At 39.5% G+C, this 22,401-nt stretch overlaps 1 protein-coding gene across 9 annotated transcripts in view; it reads right to left on the reverse strand.

Moving 5' to 3' along the window:
• Positions 1-22,401, reverse strand: part of UVRAG (UV radiation resistance associated) — a 283,373-nt gene that overhangs the window by 22,428 nt on the left and 238,544 nt on the right. For all 9 annotated transcript variants that reach the window (XM_014540397.1, XM_014540405.1, XM_014540399.1 and 6 more), the window contains one exon: positions 9,028-9,119. In XM_014540397.1, the coding sequence (XP_014395883.1) occupies positions 9,028-9,119 (92 nt within the window). The remainder of the gene's footprint in view (positions 1-9,027; positions 9,120-22,401) is intronic.

Genomic DNA, 22,401 nt, shown 5'->3' on the forward strand with positions numbered 1-22,401 from the left:
TGGGTCAAGTTTCTAAACTTTCTAAATCTCTGTTTTCCGGCTAATAAAAAGAAAATAGGATTCCACCGAGTCTCCTATCTACCTACTCCAGGACTTCTGTGAGGATCAAATGAGATGAGGCATGGGAAAACGCTTCAAAAAAAAAACAAAAAACTGTAAAATGTTTGCACCTGGCTATAAACAAGTAGGGTTTCTGGGCTGAAGAAACTCCGAGGAGGCTAGTCGCTAGGGAGAAGAAGCTGGGCGTTGCTACATGATGTCATTACCCGGTGCTCACGGCAACCGTTTCTGGGCTGGGCTGGGCAGTGGGCCACATTTTGCGCCATGGGGTCTTGGCAGTGTTGGCTGTGATTTGGTGGGGTGCCGCTCTGGGGTGGTGGCGGGGCCTTTGTCCCACTTCGGGGAAGCCGAGTGTTGTTTTGTCGGTGCCAGGTCCGTGGTGCCGTTTATTTTTAAATGGCCAGTGCGCATCATAGCTACTGGTCGGACGGACGGACACTTAGCTATATATATAGTTAGTTTTCAAAACTAAGGGAATGAATGTGATTACCTGAGAAGAGAGTAGAGAGAGAAAGAGAATGACCTAAGACAGGACCACAGAGAAGTCCATATTTAATGATCATGTAAGTAAGGAGGAATATGAAGGACAGAGAAAGAGCTGCTGGAAGAAGGAAATCTATGGGAGGGTAGTATTGTGGAAGCCAAGAAAGGAGAATGTTTCAAGAATGTAGGAATGGTACTGAGACGAAGAATAGGATAAGGATAGATACGTGTCCTTTGACTTTGGCAACATAGAGTTCAGTAGGCACCTGCCTAGAGAAGAGGAATTCAGGTATACTGATAGAACTGGAAATCAGCCTGGAATGGGTTAATTAGGAATTGGAAAAACATCATAAATAGGCCTATAATCATCATAAAAATTAAAGCAGTAGTTAAAAATCTGTATTTTCCCCCTCAACAAACAAACAAAAAACACTAGGTTTTTCTAAGTTTTATCAGTCCTTCAACATATAGATAATTCCTACTGTGTACAAACTGTTTCAAAGAGAATAGAAAAGAAAGAAAAGATCCTCAATGTATTTTATGAGGCTATTACAACCTTGCTGACAAAAATCAGACAAGAATTATATGAGAAAGAAAAATTATAGGCAAGTTTCATCTCAGTTCACAAATGTAGATTTCTTTAAATATTAGCAAGTCAAATCTAATAATATAGGAAAAAATAATATATCATTACTAGGTAGAGTTTATCCCAGGAGAAAGAGATAGTTTAATGTTAGAAAATATATTAATACTTATTGGCACATCTAACATAGTAAAGAAGAACAAATATAGTATTATCAATAGATTTAGAATAAGCATTTGATAAAATTCAAAATACACATTCATGATTTAAAAAAACATGAATAGAAAAGACACTTCCTTTTGCTAATAAAGTACCTATGTTGTAACCTGCAATAAAGTAGATATAATACTTAATGGTGAAACGTTAGAAGCATTCTCTTTAAAATCAAGAATAAGACAAAGATATTCACGGTCACTGCTCCTCTTCTATAATAAAATATAAGACAATAAAAAGTAATGACAGTTGTAAAAATAGACAGGAAGAAACAACACCATTATTAAAAATAAAACTATATACACAGAAAATCCAAGAAAATCTAAGACAACCTATTGTATTTAATGTTAGCAAGGTTGCTGGATACACTCGAAATACAAAAAATCAGTGGTATTCCTGTATACTTACTAAAAAAGTTGGATGTTGTAACGAAAAATTTATAACATAAAAATGGGAAGCTACCTAGGACTAAGTATCTAGTAAAAGATTTGTAAGACCTTTATGAAGGAAATTAAAATACTTCACTGATACATGTTTAAAAAACATACAGACACCATGCTCACAGTTAAAGACTCAATATCATAAAGCTGTCAAATTACTCAAATATAATTCGTATGTCAAGAAAAGCCAAATGAATTTTGAAAAAGAACCATAAGCAGGAGCCCTGCCCTAGCAGATTATCAAGAAAGTTGGGGTTACCTTCCTGTTCCCTGGCTCTGAAGGAGTGTGATTTAGGAGTAACAGTCCTGGCCTCTCTCCATCCTCTCACTCCCTGGCTCTTAGAGAAGGAGGGCCTTTTCTGGGTGGTGAATTTAGAGAGAAAAATAAAACCTGAGTATTCTTGGCTTAGCCTCGTCTGGGTTCCTGCAGGAGCCATCTGACCGCTCTCTGCAGAGTAGTCAGGGAAGAGCCTACCTCTGCGGGGAAAGCCTAGGTTCCTCCCGTTCACACTGTGATTGTGAGGGTAAGTTTAATTTTGAGTGACACTTGCAAGCTCTTCTTATTACAGATCTAAAGCCACATTTTCCAAGAGGCTTTATCAGTAACAAAACTGACATTTTGATTTCTATTAGTCTGTCTCTTGTATCTCCTGTCTCAAATTGTTCCAAATGTCAGGGGGAAGAGGGATGCTATTTATTGGGCATCCTCAAACTTCAACCAGGCTTACAGAAATTACATCTTATAATAATTACACATGTGGTACTAGCCTAGGTATCGACAAAACAATGGCGCAGAATAGGGAGCCTGGAAACACATCCATGCATATAAGTGAAGCTGGTATATAAAAGAGATGGCATTATAAACAGTAGACAAAGGACAGACTCTTCAATAAATGACACTGGGACAATTTGCTGTTTGTACAGAGCAAGACTCAGTGATTAATCAGGTAATGTGTGGGTTACCTCTCTTTTAAAAAATTACTTTAGGTTATTTACCATTCTGTTATAAAAACTCTCATGGATTATATACCTATGTCCAACTAGAGCACACATTCCTTAAAGGTAGGCCTTGAGTCTTATACTTCTTGTTATGCTCCAGACTTTACAGAGTTGATGCTAACTAAATAAATGTCTGCTAACTTCCTCCTCCTCATTTTAAAACTCAATTCCTATCCCTCATTCCTTAGGACACATCAACACTATGCTTTTATAATTATTTTTATATTCTGACTAGAATTCTTTAAACATTTGTGTATTTGCTTAACAGGAGTCCTATCTAAAATCAGACATCTGGAACTTGCATTTTGAAGATCATATGAGACAAAAATAAAAAATGTCAAAGTAAAGGTTAATCATATGTGTTGTTTTCTTATTATCCTCAAGACCTATCCTCACGGCACAGAAGAAAATGAAACCAATCTTATACCTTCCTCCGCTCAAATAGTTTTTCCATTTGACATTGCATTTCGTTCTCACCACAAACTGGTGAAATGAACAGGGCAGGGATTACAGATGAGGAAATTACATTTCAGAGGCAGGACTTTAAGTTCACACAGCAGGTTAGAGAAAAATCAGGGATCAGAAGCCAGTGCTCTTTAGAAGAAACCATGCTGTTCCAAGTTGTCTAACTTTCTAAAGGCCCAATTTCCATTCACACAATTTTCTGAGTTACTACCTATCATTAAAGATTCAAACTTCAAGAATTACTACATGGCTAGTGTCAATAGCTTTCCATTTATTTAAGTCAAGTGAATCACTCTAATGTCTTCTTGGCAGACTTTCCACCTCCCCTTCTCTTTTTAATAATATTTTAAAATTTTATTTTTAAATTACAGTTTACATTAAATATTATTTTGTAATAGTTTCAGGTGTACAGCACAGTAGTTAGACAACCATATGCTTGCAAAGTGTTCCCCCCAATTTTCCAGTACCCACCTGGCCCATATACAGTTATTATATTATTGACTGTATTTCCTATGTTGTACTTTGCATCCCCATGACTATTCTGTAACTACCAAATTGTAGCTCTTAATACCTTCACCTTTTTCCACTCAACTCCCCAAACCCCCTCCGCTCTGGCAAGTATCAGTCTGTTCTCTGTGTCTATGAGTCTGTTTCAATTTTTTTCATTTACTTTGTTCTTTAGATTCCACATATAAGTGAAATCATGCTATTTGTCTTTCTCTGACTTATTTCACTTAGTATAATACCCTCCAGGTCCATCCATGTGGCTGCAAATGGTAAGATTTCATTCTTTATTATGGCCGAGTAATATTCCATTGTATATATGTACAACCACTTGTCCATTGATGGGCACTTGGGTTGCTTCCATATCTTGGCTATTATAAATAACACTGTAATCAACATAAAGGTGCGTATATTCTTTAGAATTAGTGTTTTGGGTTTCTTCGGATATATACCCAGAAGTGGAATCACTGGGTCATAAGGCAGTTTCCTTTTTAATTTTTTGAGAACCCTCCATACTGTTTTCATTTTTAAAAAATATATTTTATTGATATTTTACAGAGAGGAAGGGAGAGGGATAGAGTTAGAAACATTGATGAGAGAGAAACATCGATCAGCTGCCTCCTGCACACCCCCCACTGGGGATGTGCCCGCAACCAAGGTACATACTGTTTTCCATACTGGCTGCAACAATCTGCATTCCCAATAACAGTGCATGAGGGTTCCCCTTTCTCTACATCCACCCCAACACTGCTTGTTTGTTGATTTATTGATGATAGACATTCTGACAGGTGTGATGTGATATTTCATTGTGGGTTTTTTTTTGCATGTCTCTGATGATTAGTGATGTTGAGTATTTTTTCATATGTGTATTGGCCATCTGTATGTTCTCTTTGGAGAAGTTTATACTCAGGTCCTTTGCCCATTTCCTTATTGGATTGCTTATTTGGTGTTGTAGGAGTTCTTTGCAAAACCTTTTTAGTTTGAGGTAGTCTCATTTGTTTATTTTTTCTTTTGTTTACTTTGCCCGAGGAGATATATCAGAAAAAAATATTACTAAGAGAAATGTCCAAGATTTTACTGCATATGTTTTTCTTCCTGGAGTTCTATGGTTTCGAGTCTTACCTTTAAGTCTTTAACACATTTTGAGTTTATTCTTGTATATGGTGTAAGAAGGTGGTTTAGTTTCATTTTTTTGCATGTATCTCTATCTGTCCTATTTTTCCAACACCATTTATTGAGTAGACTGTCTTTACTCCATTGTATGTTCTTGACTCCTTTGTAAAATATTAATTGAAAATATAGGCATGGGTTTATTTCTGGGCTCTCTATGTTGTTCCATTGATCGATATATCTGTCTCTATGCCACTATCATGCCATTTTTATTACTATCGCCTTATAGTATGTTTAATATCAGGTAGCATGATAGTTCCAAGTTTGTTCTTCTTTTTCAAGATTACTGTGGCTACTTGGGGTCTTTTGTGGTTCTACATAAATTTTTGGATTACTTGTTCTAGTTATGTGAAATACACTATTGGTATTTTTATAGGAAGTGCATTGAATCTATAGATTGTTCTGGGTAGTTTGGACATTTTAATGATGTGAATTCTTCCTATCCACAAGCACAATATATGCTTCCATTTATTTGTATCTTTTTCAATTTCTTTCTTCAGTATCTTATAATTTCCCAAGTATAGGTCTTTTACCTTGGTTGAATTTATTCCTAGGTTTTTTGTTTTTTTTTGTGTGAAGCAACTGTAAATAAGATTGTGTTTTCTTAGTTTTCCTTTCTGATAGTTCCTTATTTGTGTATAAAAATGCAACCAATTTCTGATTATTAATTTTATATCCTGCTTCTTTACTATTCATTTATTAGTTTTTATGTGTATGTGTGGAATCTTCAGGGTTCTCCATATATAGTATCATGTCTTCTGCAAAAAATGACAGGTTTACTTTTTCCTTTCCAATTTGGATGCCTTTTATTTCTTCTTCTTGCTGATTGCTGTGGCTAGGACTTCTAGTACATCCCTGGAATGGACATCCCTGTCTTGTTCCTGATCTTAAGGGAAATGCTTAAGTTTTTCCCCACTGAGTATGATGTTTGCAGTGGCTTGTCAATTTTGGCTTTTATTCTGTTGAGGTATCTTCCCTCTATTCCCACTTTGCTAAGAGTTTTTATCATAAATGGATGCTGGAACTTGTCGATGCTTTTTCTGCATCTATTGATTTGATCATGTGTTTTTATCCTTCATTTTGTTTATGTGGAGTATCACGTTGATTGATTTGCAGATACTGTACTAGCCTTGCATCCTGGGAATAAATCCCACTTGGTCATGGTGTATGATCTTTATAATGTATTGCTGGATTCGGTTTGCTAATATTTTGTTGAGGGTTTCTGCATCTATGTTCATCAGGTATATTGGCCTATAATTTTCTTTCTTTGTAGTGTTTTTATCTGGTTTTGGAATTAGGATAATGTTAATACAATGAGGTTGGGAGTCTTCCCTCCTTAAATTTTTTGGAATAACTTGAGAAAATAGGTGTTAGTTCTTCTCTCAGTGTTTGGTGAAATTCACCTGTGAAGCCATCCAATCCAGGATGTTTGTTTGTTGGGAGGTTTTAAGTTACTGCTTTGATTTCATTAGTTGTAATTGCTCTGTTCAGATTTTCTGTTTCTTCTTGATTCAGTTTTGGAAGATTGTTTGCTTCTAGGAATTTATCCATTTTTTCCAGATTGTCCAATTTGTTGGCATATAGTTGTTCACACCATTTTCTTATAATCTTTTGTATTTATGTGGTGTCAGTTACTTTTACTCTTTCATTTCTGATTTAATTTATTTGGGTCCTCTCTTTTGTTCTTGATAAGTCTGGTTAAATGTTTATCAATATGGTTTATCTTTTCAAAATCAGGTCTTAGTTTCATTGATCTTTTGTATTGTTTTTTTAGACTCTACTTTGTTTATTTCCATCCTGATTTTTACAATTTTCTACTGTCTACTCACTTTAGGCTTTGTTTGTTCTTCTTTTTCTAGTTCATTTTGGTATAAGGTTAGAATATTTGAGATTTTTCTTGTTTCTTGAGGTAGGCCTGTAATGCTCTGAATTTCCCTCCTAGGACTGCTTTCACTGTGTCACATAAATTTTGGGTTGTTGTGTTCCCATTTTCATTTGTCTCAAGGTATCTTTTGATTTCTTTCTTGATCTCATTGTTAACCCATTCATTGTTTAGTAACATGTTATTTAGCCTTCATGTGTTTCAAACCACTGTGGTCACAGAAGATGCTTGATGTGATTTCAATCTTCATAAATTTATTAGGCTTCTTTTGTGTACTAATGTGGTCTATCCTAGAAAATGTGCCACATGCACTTGAAAAGAAAGTATATTCTGCTGCTTTGGGGTGAAATCCTCTAAAAATACTAATTAAGTCCATCTGTTTCCTTGTTGATTTTATGTCTGGGAGATCTATCCATTGATATCAATGAGGTGTTAAAATTCTCTACTATGATTATATTACTGTTCATCTCTCCCTTTATGTTCTTCAAGATTTACTTTACATATTTAGGTTACCAGGGTTATACCGTCTTGTTGGATTGATTCCTTTATCCTCCACTTGCCGGCTGACTTTAGGCTTAGTCACTAAAAGGGCCTCTGGAGGAACATGAGCTGCACAAGGTAGGTTCTCAGTGAGTCACCAGGGAGGGGCGAGTTGTGTTCACCAGATTGATAGATTCAAACTCAGCACCAGTGCTGGGACTGAGGCCACTCAGCAGAAGTCTCAGGGCACACCCAGACTAGCCTCTACCCGCTGAGTGCTCATGGACCTTTGTGGTGGTGCTGACGTTCTCAGGGAGTTGTCAGGGTAAGGGCAGCAGAGTTTATCACATTTGGCCATGTGAAGAGAGGGCTCCGCATAGGAAGGGTAGCACCAGAGGGAAAAATGGCCCCCACCCCAGAGCCACACAACTTGGTCTCTGATATCCAGGCCCAGGCAGCTGACTCCTTAGCAGGCATGAGCTGGGCAGGGCAGGGCAACAGGGAGTGGGGAGGGTGGGAAAGCACAACAGGCAGTGCTTTCCAGACTGATGCAGTATGGAGGGGAATGCTCAACCCAGGAAAGACGACATCTGCAGGAGGTGTGGGAGAGGGACTCAATACAGGGACCTGGCAGCTGTCCCTTCAGCTCTCTCCCCGCAGCCACACAACTCTGTCTATCCTCACATGACTCCACTTCACTCTGAACCACACTCCCTCTGCCGGAGCCAAGGGTGAGTGGCTGCAAAAGAGATTTTGTGTGCTGGTCCTTTAAGAGTGTGCCTGGGTTACTAGCAGACTCGGTATCTTCCTGGGTACTGGATCCCTGCTGATTTTCACAGCAAGGTATTATGTGGGCTCCTCTTCCTGGCTCTGGTGCTCCAGGCTGGGGAGCCTGGCTGAGGTTGAGACCTCATGCCCCTCAGGGGACCTTTGCAGCTGAGACATCCCTCCGGATTCTCCACCATCTCGTGTTGAATGGGGGGCCAGGCCTTTTCATTTCTCTGCCCTTCCTATCAGTCTAAATGTGGCTGCTTCTGTAAATGCTTCATTATACAACTTCTGTTCAGCTGGTCTTCAGCTGGTTATTCAGGCTGATTATTCTATAATTTAGTTTTAATTCCAGTTTGGACCTGGGAGGAGGTGAGTGTAACTTCTACCTACGCTGCTGCCTCTTGGATCTCCATCTGCCCTTTCTTTTTAAGGGTCATGTCTGTACTGACAAAGCACATTTAAGTAGTGGCTTGCCCTCAGGGCACAAAAGGCACTGACATCAAACACAAGAAACATTCTAGTATGTGCCTCCTGGTCTCAAGACTAGGTCCTGACAAACCTAACCGATTCCTTGTCTGCTTTCTTCCCTTAACTCTCACAGCCGCTGATCCTGGTGTTCATTCTATATTTATGACCTTCACTTGTTCTTTAGAAAAGACTTAGGGGCTCGATGTCTCTCCCTTTTATGAACCATAGGGCTGTCTGCCTCAGCAATGTACTCAACGATTGCTTGCCCAGCCAACCTCCCAATGTTCAAACAATACCCCCTGAACCTTCTCCCTTCCTGAGAGTGCTTCACCGCCCTTTGCCAGGCTGGAGCTTAGTACAAACGTACAATGGCTGCCTTTCCTTTTCTTCAGATATCTTATTACAGAAGAAAACCGTAAGGCAGGCGTGGAGTAATGTGGAAGTCAGAAAAGTTCCTCAAGAGATTGTGCATATTACGGTTTCTGAGTGTCAGAAATAAAGGTACTCACCACCTGACCAGTAGTCCATGTTCCATGAAGTTTTTCAGGTTGGGAAGGGTTTGCCTCAAGTCTGGAGTCCCAAGTCCATGTTGATATCTTAGCTGCAAAGGTAGAAAAATAGAATTAAGAGAAATTCTGGCAGATACGAGGCAATGCTTCAGAAACATGATGTATTAAACATGTTGGTGTTTTTTTACTCAAAAACAGGAAATATGAATGTATGATCCCAATATCATCAACCACACTTTTGGGATGGTGTTTAAAAGTACCCTTTTCATTTCTTGCTCCTTTGCCCTCTAAAGTTGGAGAAGACCAAGAATGACTAACTGTGGAAGCAAGATATTTCAAAGACCCTTGTAGGATTTGCTAACATTGATTCCAGGGACAGAGACCATAAAACCAGTGTTTGGTTTTAGGTACTGACGGCTGGTATTATATACTCTGAGCACATTCAGCCCTTCTTTTGCTGATCCCCTCTTTGTATAAGCAAGGGTAAGAATCATGTTGTATTCTTCTGATAGCTAAAGTGTCTGATACAATGCTAGTGCTCAGTGCTTATTAAACAAATGAGTAGTACTTTTGACAGAGGATGTGCTCTATATTTCTCTTGTATCTATAATTTCCCTCTTTATGCAGAACAAGAGCACAGAGCCGAAGGACTAGCATGAGGAAACTATGGCCTGTGGGCTTGATCTGCTCTTAGTTTTACTTACTTCTGCTAGAGGCTGCTTTTTAAAATTAAGTATCCTTCTATGTTCCTTGAGTATCTTGCTAAATGTTTTCATCTGTCTGTTCCTTGCATCCTCTCACTCTGTCTCTGAATACCATCTGCTTCCTTAACTGACCATAATAAGATCTGAAATAGGTACATGTGCACATTTATACACATGCTCACACACATAATATCAAATACACAGTAAGTGTGCAACACAGCCCTGCAGAAATGTATTTTTTTAAAAATATATTTTATTGATTTATTACAGAGAGGAAGGGAGAGGGATAGAGAGTTAGAAACATCGATGAGAGAGAAACATCGATCAGCTGCCTCCTGCACATCTCCCACTGGGGATGTGCTCACAACCCAGGTACATGCCCTTGACCGGAATCGAACCTGGGACCCCTCAGTCCGCAGGCCGACGCTCTATCCACTGAGCCAAACCGGTTTCGGCAGAAATGTATTTTTCAAATGAGATGATACATATGCAAAAAGCACTTTGTAACTGTATATTGTACAAATGTGAAGGATCATCAGTTCTGAAGTTTTACTTTTCTAGTACGTAACTTTTATTTATTCATTTGAATTTCTGTGACTTTATTTGAGCCAAACTGTCGACAATTGCCAGGAAGCAGAATCTCAACGTTTGGGATAATGATCTGGACAATGGTGGTTTTTTTTCACCTTGTTTTATATATTACATCAAAGAGGAGACGTATGTGGGTTACATGAAATCCATTGGTGATAGATTAGGGAGGCGGGAGAAAGCAAAGAGGGGGGTAGTAATCTCTGGGAATGGATAAAAAGTAAAATGATAGACACATACTTCTTTTACTTAGGTGAGTACAGGATAGTTAACAGTCAACAATTAATCCTATATAATAAAAGCCTAATATGCAAATTGTCCCCTTGACCGGGATTTCGACCACTAGCTATGACGTGCACTGACCACCAGGGGGTGATGTGGAACATGGCGGGTGTCAGCAAACATGTCTCGCTGGCTACCTCGGGGCAGAGGTGACGGGGACAGAGGTGCGGTGAGGATGCAGGATGTCTGCTGAGCTCGCTCTCACTCCTACTGCTACCTCCCCCACCCCCCGGGAAGCCAGGGGTTGCAAGCCGGGGAAATCCCCATGCTCAGGTGCCGGGTGCCTGCGAAGAGCCCGCCCCGCACCCACCCTGCCTCTTTCAGGTGAGCCGGGCTGCAGTTGCTGGGACCGTAGGGGCCGGTCAGGCTCCCTGTGGGTTTGAGCAGGAGTCGGTGGGAGAGGCGGGCCGGGAGAGAGCGTGCTGCCCGCCTGGCTTCCATGCGGCAGCGCTGGGTGGCCCAGAGGCCCACACTGTGCCCCGGCCCACGGCATCTGGCTGCGCTCACTGCATCTCTGCGTGGGGACTCGGGTGCGGTGACTCAGGCGGAGGGAGGCACGCAGTGGCCCGGGGGCCCAGGTGCTGCCCAGGGCCCAGAGGTTAGCTGAGACCTGCCCTTCCACGCCAGACCTCATGCTTTAATCGCTGACCAGGCCTAGGGATGGCACCCGTGCATGAATTTCATGCACCGGACTTCTAGTATAACAATAACAATGAAGGAATTTATGGTCTCCAGTCCTGGAGCCCAGGTGCATTTGATTGTGCCCCGAGGGGTCTGGAAAAAGGGACGTTACAAGTTACTCTGACACGTTGTTTTAGATGCAAAAAGACAATAAGCTCAGTTAAGGTAAAGATTGACCTTGTCAGGGAAGATACTGGCCTAGGACATGACTACCCACCATGACTGCTTTTAGTTAGTTTTAATTTTAGACCATCCTTTGTAGTTACTTTAGGTCTTTGAGTTTGCAAGACTGTCATGCAGGCCTTCGCTGAGCTTGTCAGGTTACCATGTGGCTCCTTTCGTCCCCATATCCCTCTTTTGGTCATAAATCAATCCAAAGGATGCATTGATGATCAACCTTTTGTGTGGATAATGGAGTCCGACAGTGTCTAGCACCTAACTTTAAAAGTGACCAAACATCTAAATATTTTCTTCTTTTAAAAAATAAAACCATGACCAACAAAAAAAATATTAAAGTAGGTCTTCCTTTGTTTCTATCTAGTACTCAACTGATTTTTCACTTAACAGAGAAGTTTATTCTCACTACAATGAACTTTTAAAGGCAAATGCCAAAACCTAATCGGGTCTCTGGAATACTCACACAATGCAAGGCAGTAGAAACATAGAATTTTAAAGCCAAAAGGAATTGTGAATATTATTTAAGCCAATACTTTCCTTTTGCAGATGGGGAAACTGAAGCCCAGAAAGGGAAAGTAAATTCTCTAGGACCACAGAGCTCAATGGCAAAGATATTATTAGTCAGAGCCTCCCTTTCACAACCATGTTGCTCCGCCATTTATCCCAGAGTCAGAGGAAAACTGGTAAAAACACTTGAGAAGACAAAAGGAAAATATTTTTTCCCTTTTCCAAAACTTAGCTTGGTGACCTAAGTCACCTCCTGAGATTTGTTGACCTTGAATTATAAGATCTACTCCATATTAAATGACATCATTTCTTATATTAATATAAAAGCATTTTTCCATACATTGATAAAAGTGAAATGGCTGATATCCCAATATGACATTCCTGAATTCATTGTTTCAATAAAAAAGTGAAATTGTTTACACATGGCATGGAAATTTCACCTGTGATTCATACTGAAAAATATTAAATATCAAAAAACCATACTGAAATAACACTAAGCTATGTATCCCTGAGCCAGTACATAGTCAATTGCCTGCCCCAGGTCCACAGTGGAAGGTGGGTGTTGAATTCTTTTCAGAGACCACAATGAAAATTTGTCTGCAATTCTGATTTCAACCAAAAAGGGAAAATGTGGGCATTCTGAGCCTCCACCCAGGCCTTAACTCTTCATTTGCTGCATAGCACAATTATTTTTTATCACAAAATCTTAGAATGTGACAGCTTAAAGAGACACTGGAGATCTTCTTCTCCAACCCCCCTCTTTTCATAAATGAAGAAACTAAAAAAAAGAAGAAGAAGAAAGAAACTAAGACTCAGTAAAGCAAATGTCCTGCCCAGGTCACAGAGCTGATAAAGGACAAAGCCAAGGCTAGAACCTAATAATAACTCCAAATTCTTTCTACCATGTCATCCTTTTCATTTTCAACATATGCGATCAGCCAAAGAACATATATGTACATATGCATAGGCCATGGACACAGACAACAAAGTGGGAAAGTCCAGGGAGAGGGAGTCGGGGCTGAAGGACAAAGGTCGGGGCGGGGGGAGAGGAAATGGGGGACATCTCTAAGAGTGTTAACAATTAAATTAGAGAAAAGAAATTCACACATAATACAAATACATTAATATCTATAATAATAAAAGCTTAATATGCTAATTAGACCAGACAGCCGAACGACCTTCCAGAAGTCCTTCTGGATGTCACCGCAGCGGCGGGGCCCAGGCAGAGGTGGTTAGGGGCAATCAGGCAGGAAAGCAGAGTGGTTAGGGGTGATCAGGCAGGCAGGCAGAGTGGCTAGGGGCGATCAGGCAGGCAGGCGAGTGGTTAGGGGTGTTCAGGCAGGCAGGCAGAGTGGCTAGGGGCGATCAGGCAGGCAGGCAAATGGTTAGGGGCAATAAGGCAGGCAGGCAGAGGGGTTAGAGGTGATGAGGCAGGCAGGCAGAGTGGTTAGGGGTGATCAGGCAGGCAGGCAGGTGAGCGGTTAGGAGCCAGCGGTCCCAGACTGTGAGAGGGATGTCCAACTGTCGGACATCCCCTGAGGGGTCCCGGACTGTGAGAGGGTGCAGGTTGCGATGAGGGACTTCCCCACCCCCCATGCACGAATTTCGTGCACCATGCCTCTAGTTTAAAATAAAGTACATGTACTGTTTAATAAGTTGAAACTACTATAAAGCATTTAATGAAAAAGCAACAGCTCTCTGCTCTTCAGCAGCAACTACTTTTAACCGCTTCTTTTTTTCCATAACTCTGAATAATATACTTATATTAATATTTCTTATTCTTCCAATTTTAGCCATCATCTACCATGTTCTTATAATGAAATATAAGAAGTTAGCTCTCCCATATTACTCTTCTCTTAGACTAACATTTTATCCCCTTACCCACACAATATCTACTTTTTATTAAAGCATACAAGGATTTAACTCTGTATTCTCCCAAATATACTTCTTCCTCCTCCTCTCAAGATATTCAAAATCACATTTTTTTTGTTAAATCAATATTCAGTGTTTACTTTACTATACCTACAAAAATACTGTTCACTGCTGAGCTATGTAATATACTATTCCCTTTTTTTGTAGTTTTTGTTTGTTTTTCTTAAAGTGCTATTTGCCATTTTTTCCCACTTGTTGAGTATCTAGCTTGTTGATAGTACTACTTGTTGAGTACCTATGAACCTATCACTAGATCCTCCCCAAACTAGGACAAAACCTTAAAATCATTCTCAATCTGATTAACAACACCATATAACCTATCACGTCCATTTGCTCCCGTGGAGATATTTCCTGAAGCATCCCTCTCTCTGCTCCAATCTGAACTGGCTGCTCTCTAGCTTGTTCCATTGTTATCTTCCTAGAACTTTCCTTCACCATCACCTTGGACATTTTGCTTACTTCTCTTCTGTGTTGAAGCTGTTGTTTTCCTAGATCTCATGACTTCTTTCTTGATTTACAGCCTCATCTTGGTGGAGCATATCCTAGAATAGCTTTCTGGGAAAGGGAAGCATAGGAGGTATCTTTTCTGACACCTTGAATATTTACTAGTAAAAATACCTTTATTTCATTCTTACACTCGAATGATAGTTTGCCTGGGTATAGAATCCAAGGCTGAGAATAATTTCCTTCTGAATTTCTAAAGTATTGTTTTACTGTCATTCTACTTTGCATATGGCAATTGAGAAACCTAGAGCCTTTCAAAGTTCTATGAGTCCACTCTAAATGCTCTAAAAATTGTAGGCTTTAACCACATATCTAAGGAGTTTGATATAAAACTATGGTTAAGGTACACACACAATGTGAGTGAGGAAGAAACATCAGCTCATTTGGCCCCATTTCTGGTTTTGCCCACCTCTGATGGTGTCGGAAGTCAAACTTGGCTGAAAGAGTCAAATCTTTCCTGATTCACTTGAAAGGCAGGTCTGATGGAAGAGTCTACAGGAGATATCTCTCTGGACACCTCGGGGGAAGTTTATAAAAAGAGAAGGGGTAGGATGGGGTTCCTTTCTGTACTATACCATGTCAGGTAGAGCTGACCACTATCAAATATGTTCCTTCAGGGGAGAAATAAATCTAAATGTGCATTAAGTAATTCTTTAACACAGTGGTTCTCAACCTTCCTAATGCCGCGACCCTTTAATACAGTTCCTCATGTTGTGGTGACCCCCAATTTCATTGTTACAAATTGAACATAATTAAAGCATAGTGATTAATCACAAAAACAATATGTAATTATATATGTGTTTTCCGATGGTCTTAGGCAACCCCTGTGAAAGGGTCGTTCGACCCCCAAAGGGGTCGCGACCCACAGGTTGAGAACCGCTGCTTTAACAAGTTAACACTCTAATTAGTAAAAAAAAGGAAGGAAAAGGAGCATGGTCAAGGAGGAAAGGACAAGAATAAGAAGGAAAGGAGAGAAAGAATTACATTTCCTAAGTTCCTACATGCTCTAATCCTTCATTCAACAAATATTTATTTAGTGTCCACTGGGTAAGCACTGTGATCCATTCTCTGTCTTTGGAATGACGGCCCTGGACTCACTGTTCCCACAATAGAAAGGGGTGGGAAACTTTTTTCTGCCAAGAGCCTTTTGGATATTTATAACATCATTCTCGGACCATACAAAATTATCAACTTAAAAATTAGCCTGCTATATTTGGTCAACCAATTAATTAACTCGCCCATTATGCCTTGGCAGGGCCAGACCAAATGATTTTGCGGGCCTCACACAACCGTGTTCCCCACCCCTGCCATAGAATGTATATAACCTTGAGCAAGTTACTAGTACATAACCAACTGGTGCCTTGTCTATAAAACAGGACCAATAATATTTGTCTCATAAGATTGTTGTAAGAGTTCAATGAGGACTTTCATAGGAAATGGAAACTCCTGAGGCCTGATTTTTAGAGGGTAGTCATTAAAACAGTCGAGGGCCTAGAGGGCCGAAAGCGCCAAGCTCAAGAGTTAGAACTTTATCTTTCTTGTCAGCAGTTAGAATCGACTACAGGGTTTTAAGCAGGAGAGTGAAGGAGGAAAACAACTCCAGAGGCAACTGGAAAGGACAGGTTAAAAGACTGAAGTACTCCTTTCTTTGAGAAATCTTACTGTGTGTTCCATCAAAACCTGCCCTCACCAACTGTCATCAATACCACACTTCCCTCAACGCAGCTCCTTCCGCTCTCACTTCTGATTGGGAAAAGCAGATACCAAGAAACCCAGGCAAATAAAATATTGCTGTGGGTCTAACTGCCTCAAATTAGTCTCTGAAATAAACACCTTTTGTAACAACTTCCTACTGCACCACCACCCAAAGAGTGTAAGCAGTTTTTAAGTGGAATTTTGGTTTCAATTAGCTTGAATTTCAGCTTTACTCTGATTGGTTTAGAACTCCATGGGGGGAATTAAATTTTTGTGCAACTATAGTAGGCTACTAGGTGAAAACTACACATAGACGATAGGTTAGATGGGAAGTGGGGAGAAGCTACGTTCAGTGGTTTCCCTGGAAAAATGAACAAATGCTACTGTCTACTAGCGAGAGAAAACCCTGTACTAAAGTAACCAGGAAGGGCTGGCTGTATAGTTACTGGAACAAGCAAAAAGAAAGAAAACAAGAGCAAAGGATACACTTAGACTGCAACAGACAACTGTAGCCATGTCAATAACATCAACTATCTTCTCTTTGTTTCCTCTCCCACACCACCTTTCTGAATAAAAATAGAGTATTTTTCCAAAGCCTCATGCTGGTTCCATCCCAAAACACTATAGATTCACTGTGAGTTTCACCAAATAGGACATATCAACTATGAAGTTAAAGCTCTTGTAGTTGAAATTAACTAGTTTCTACAGCTTGATAAACGGTGCTCCATTCACGAGGTTAAGACCATATGCAGCGTCGGAGATCATATTTGAAAGTAAAGTGTGATTGTTCTTCCGAGAAATATATGCTGAATTCTTATACTCAGTGAGCATCTTCCTATTGAGCTAAGAGGCCTAATTTAATATCAAAGTGCTCAATCTTATCTTTATTTTATAAACACACAATTTTTCCAGGCCAGGAAAGACTCCGGGGGTTCGGAATCATTTGGCATTTAGGTTTTGGCAGGAGAAATTCAGTTTAGACAACACACACACACACACACACACACACACACTTCCCAACTACACAAGGCCACTTATTGCGTGGCTTATTAGTTCCATATGGGGCTGGAGCTAAGCTGCATGATATGTTTGATACAAACCGTCTGTTACCGTGAGGGAATGTGGATTAATACAATGCTTCAATAAAGGATACTAAAAGATCAACACTTTCGTGATGGGATTACAATGAATTTGACTACAAAGAGAACTGTTCTCGAGGAACTAAAAAAATAAGAAATTAAAAATGCACATATGCATCAAAGACTTAACTTCACAGTTCTGGCTTATGTAGCTAGAAATCTCTATAGGAGTAGTTATCAATGTTTCAATTCATTTTTAAATGCTAAGGTTTCGTCGACATAAAAAGAACTAGATTAAGAGCTCAAAAAACGGGCACCACCAAGTCAAAAATAAAATCTGCCTTTCTAGAAGAAAATGCAACTCTTTCAAAGATGTGGGAAAGCTACTTAAAGAATACTTAATATGAGCAATAATATTGTTTCTTGCAGTGAGTTGATGCAATATCTACCTCTAAGGAAAAGTATAAGAACCCGATTATGAGCCTCTAGTTGCAAGAACAACCTAAATATTTTTTCATCCCCATCTATAAACCATGCCAGTTCTTTTCCAAAATCGATATGTTATAAGGTAAACACTGGACACAGTTGAGGCCTGCCATTCTGAGGTCTGAAAAGCCTAAAAGTCAAATTTAAAAGCTCTTAAGTCTAAGAAATGGAGAAGTTTCTTCCATTCCTCATTCCAATCATACCACCAATTATGCTTAGAATTCGGGATTCATGAGAGAGCTAAATGGCACCTTTGAGAGCACCAGCCCACCTGCTTCACTTACTTCACAAGGTAAGTGAGAGATTAAGTGGCCTATCTAAGGTTGAACACATTGAACCTAGGAAACAGAATCTACATTTGCTGAGTTCTAACCACAGGCTCTTTTCTTTATATCATAAGTTGTACTTATGAGGCCAGGTTATATTTGAGCCAAACTTATCATTATAAAATGTTATGTTAAAAACACTTCAATTAAGATGGACCTTTGCTTCAGAAGCTTATGTTTGTCAGAAAACAACCAGAAGCACTATTACACTGATGCATCTCTGGAGTCAGCATGATCTGTGTGGTCTCTATTACTGCCAATTTTTGTGAGTTTCGAAAGAGGGTCAGTCAAGCATATTGCAAATGGATAAGCAAAGCAGAACTGGAAATTTGTTAAAGTTAGGTAAATCAGACCCCCAGTAGCAACCGGAATCAGCTTTAAATAATGAAGGTTGCCCGGCTGGCGTGGCTCAGTGGTTGAGCATCGACCTATGAACCAAGAGGTCACCTTTCCATTCCTGGTCAGGGCATATGCCTGGGTTTCAGGCTCAATCCTCAGTAGGGGGCATGCAGGAGGCAGCCGGTCAATGATTCTCTCTCATCATTGGATGTTTCTATCTCTCTCACTCTCTCTTCCTCTCTGAAATCAATAAAAATAAAATTTTTAAATAAATAAATAACAAAAATTATTTTCCCTAAAGCTATGTGAGTGGACAAACATATAGTCAGATATCAGAGCATATATTCATCCGTCAGGTCTAGCAAGCTCAATCTTGGCTCCCTGCCCTCATGTTGTTAGTTCTGTACACCCTGATTTATCCCAAACTACCCTATATTGACCTTTGACCCAAACTGGATTTCAGATTTCCTTGGTAGCTAAACTTTGCTCTCTAAACTGACCAAACTCAGCATTTCTGTTTCCAATTCACTTTTATGCAATCTTGATGTAAAGAACTGTATCAGATAAAGAAGATCACAGTCTAACAGGCAGAGACAGTTTTCTAGAACATCTTGTAAATGGAATCGTGGAATATTTTGCCTCTCATGTCTGCCTTCTTTCATTTGTATTTTTGAGATTCATTCATATTGCTGCATGTATAAATAGCTCATTCCTTTTCATTGCTGAGTAGGATTCCACTGGATGGATATGCCACAAATTGTGTGTGTGTATATATATCTCAGTTAATAAACATTTGGGTTGTTTCAAGTTTTGGCTATTATGAATTAAGGTGCTATAACATTTGATTTGCACCTGTGTATAGCATAGGATTTTGTTTGGACTTGTATTTTTATTCTTCTTGGAGCAATACCTAGGAGTGGAATTTCTAGACTGGCTGGTAGGTATATGTTTATTTTTAAAAATGCCAAACTGTTTTCAAAGTGGCTATACAATTTTGTATTCCCCCAGCAATGTGTGCTTCAGTTGTTCTGCATCACTTAAATCTGTTATCATAAATTTGATTGTACAAGGAATACAGAAGCCCATTCTGGCCTTTCCTCAGGAATGTACAGTGACCACAAATACCTGACATGACAATTGGAAAAAATTACTTAATTCAATTCAACAAATGACTATGGAACAGCTTGTATGTGTATGCATGTGACGGTAGTGATAGGTGAAAGTATAGGTATGTATATGATGTTGTTTATAATAGGGGAAATTGGGAAATAATTTAAATATATGCTAGGCCTTCAGCCAGGTTCTATGGTAGAATGATAATTGTGTTAATGATAACAAAAATAATTATATAGCTGATAATGTTTACTGAGTAGATTAATTATGCCAGGCATTATGCTAAACATTTCACATATTATTTCACTCGGTCCTCACTGTAACTCTATTACGGTTTGAAGAAACTGAGACTTAGAGTTAATAAGTGGTAGAGCTTGAATCTGCAACCCTTGAATCTGACTTCTAGCACTTTAAATTCCTACCACTTAATGATAATGGGAATACCAGTAGCAGCTATAGCTCTTCTCAACATGCAATCTGTGCCAGCCATGGAACTTAGCTGTTTATTTATGTCATTTCACTTAATCTGCATAATAACCCCATGAGGTATGTCATACAATTCTTTCTATGCACTTGAAGTTTAAAGGAGTTGGTTGAAATTTCACAGGTAAAGGGTCGAGGAGCTGAGATTTGACATCCCAGTACAGTCTAAATATGGCTTACAAGTTGGTTAGAACAGATTGTTTTCTCATTCTTCCTTTAATTCCAATACTGAGAAAGAGACCCCTCAACTCTTGAAACACATTCCTTCTCTTGATATCAGACATTTGACATAGTTACATCTCCACTTAGTTGTTGTTCAGCTAAGTTATACATATTTAGTCTTTTTGAATCTTTGCTTGGAAATCAATCCCCACAGGCTCTTCATCATTCTTTATGTCTCTGAACTCCCTCCAGTTTCCCTTAAAGAATCTGGTAATGAGGTGCCCTAAATGGAACACAGTTTTCCAGAATGCTCTTTTCTCTCATTAATGACTTTTTTCCTTAAAATATTAATTTTACTATAATATCAACTTCAATCCTTTTAAGTTTTCTGGTGAAATTCTTCTGACTTCACTTGAATTACATTAGAGTCCAGGCCCATGTTCCCACTGTTTAGTCTCCCTGGTTGACCATAAATAAATGTAGCTTTAAAAAAAACAAAACATCCCCCCAAAACATAGCCCCATCCCAACAGCAATGAACTGTTGAGCTCACATTGCTCCTCCAACTGGACAGATGCTCTTAAAATTTGGTCTGGAATAATTTTATTCATCTTTTGATCTCACAATTCACTTAACAAAAAGCAAACAATTCATTAGATATGGACTGAATACCTACAACAGGCAAGGTATGCAAGGTGTGACTGGGTATGATGACAAACTGACCCAGCCATGGGTGCCACCCTTCAGGAGGCTACCTCCTAACTGCATGATAACTAAGGGAACCTAGAGGGCAAGTACAACCTTCTATGAGAGTGTGAAGGGTGGGGCTAGTAGGCAGAGTTTTAAGATGGCTCTTATAACTTTCATCCCTGTTGTTTTTCCTTTGATTATTTTATGTTTATGGTAAAGGGAGATTATCTCGATGGGCCTGATCTAATCACATGAGCCCTTTTAAAAACAGAGTTTTCTTTGGTTGGTAGCAGAAGAGAACGTTCAGAGATATGAACTGTGAAAAGGACTTGAAGGGACATTGTTCATCTGAAGATGGAGGGACCATGTGAGGAGGAATGCAGGAGGCCTCTAGGACCAAAGGGTGGCCTCTGGCTGCAAGCCAGCAAGCAAATGCGGACCTAAGACCTTCAGCTGCAAGGAGCTGGATTCTGCCAACAATTTAAATAAGTTTGGAAGTAAATAATTCTCAAGAGCCTCCAGATAAGAGCCCAGAGTGACTGACACCTTGATTTTGGCCTTGTGAGACCTGGAAGCAGAGAAACCAGATGAGCCCACCCAGATTTCTGACCTACAGAACTATGGGATAAAAATGGATGCTGTTTAAGCTGCTAAATTTATAGTAATTTGTTATGAAGCAACAGAAAACTAATACAGGTGGAAAAGATTACATCTACCTTTTACCTGAAGATATTTGGAGTGAATTCATGAGGAAAATATGGCCTGAGCAGTTCCTTGGTGAACAGATAATATATTTTTATTTTATTCTTATTTATTGATTTTAGAGAGAGAGAGGAAGAGGGAGAGGATGAAAGAGAGAGAAACATCAATTTGTTCTTCCCCTTGTTTATGTATTCATTGTTTGATTCCTGTATGTGCCCTGTACGGGGATTGAACTGACAACCTTGGCTTATGGGGATGATGCTGTAAGCAACTGAGCTACCTGGCCAGGATGGACAGATTACATTTGGTAAATCTACTGCATGCCAGGTAAAATGGGGATAGCTCTACACAAGGGCCCGGAGGTTTTCAGTTAGCAAGTAATGTTCTGAACATTAAACACATGCTGGGGCATACTTCTCCAACGGCTCATCTGAGTGCTCAGGGGAAGGGGTACAGTCACTGAACAGTCATCTCCAGCTTTATCTATTTTTGGGAGTCTGAGTTTTGTTCTCCAGAGATTATGGTTCTCTAAAATATTCTGGAAGATCTTGTCAGGCTAAAAGCCAAATCTGGATGTTCAAGTTTATGGAAGGCAGACAAAAAAACTAAAAAACACGTGAATAACTAGTTCAGAATAGGACAAAATCTCTGGTTGTTAAAGTAAAGCTCACAGCATTAAGTGACCTTGTTTATCAAACTAGGGAAGCACAACACACACATGTGAGCTAACTATATAAACTAGCTATGGGAACAATACCATGTCTGTCCCTTTGGTTGTTAAAGCAAAGCTTACAGCATCTTGTTTATCAAACTGGGGAAGCACAACACATGTGAGCTAGCTTTATAAACTAGCTATGGGAACAATACCATGTCTGTCCCTTTCTGTTCTACCTTCAGTCTTAAATAGGACAAAGAAGACAAGCAG

Source organism: Myotis brandtii, unplaced genomic scaffold (assembly GCF_000412655.1).
Source record: "Myotis brandtii unplaced genomic scaffold, ASM41265v1 scaffold244, whole genome shotgun sequence".
In the NCBI taxonomy this organism is placed as follows: domain Eukaryota; kingdom Metazoa; phylum Chordata; class Mammalia; order Chiroptera; family Vespertilionidae; genus Myotis; species Myotis brandtii.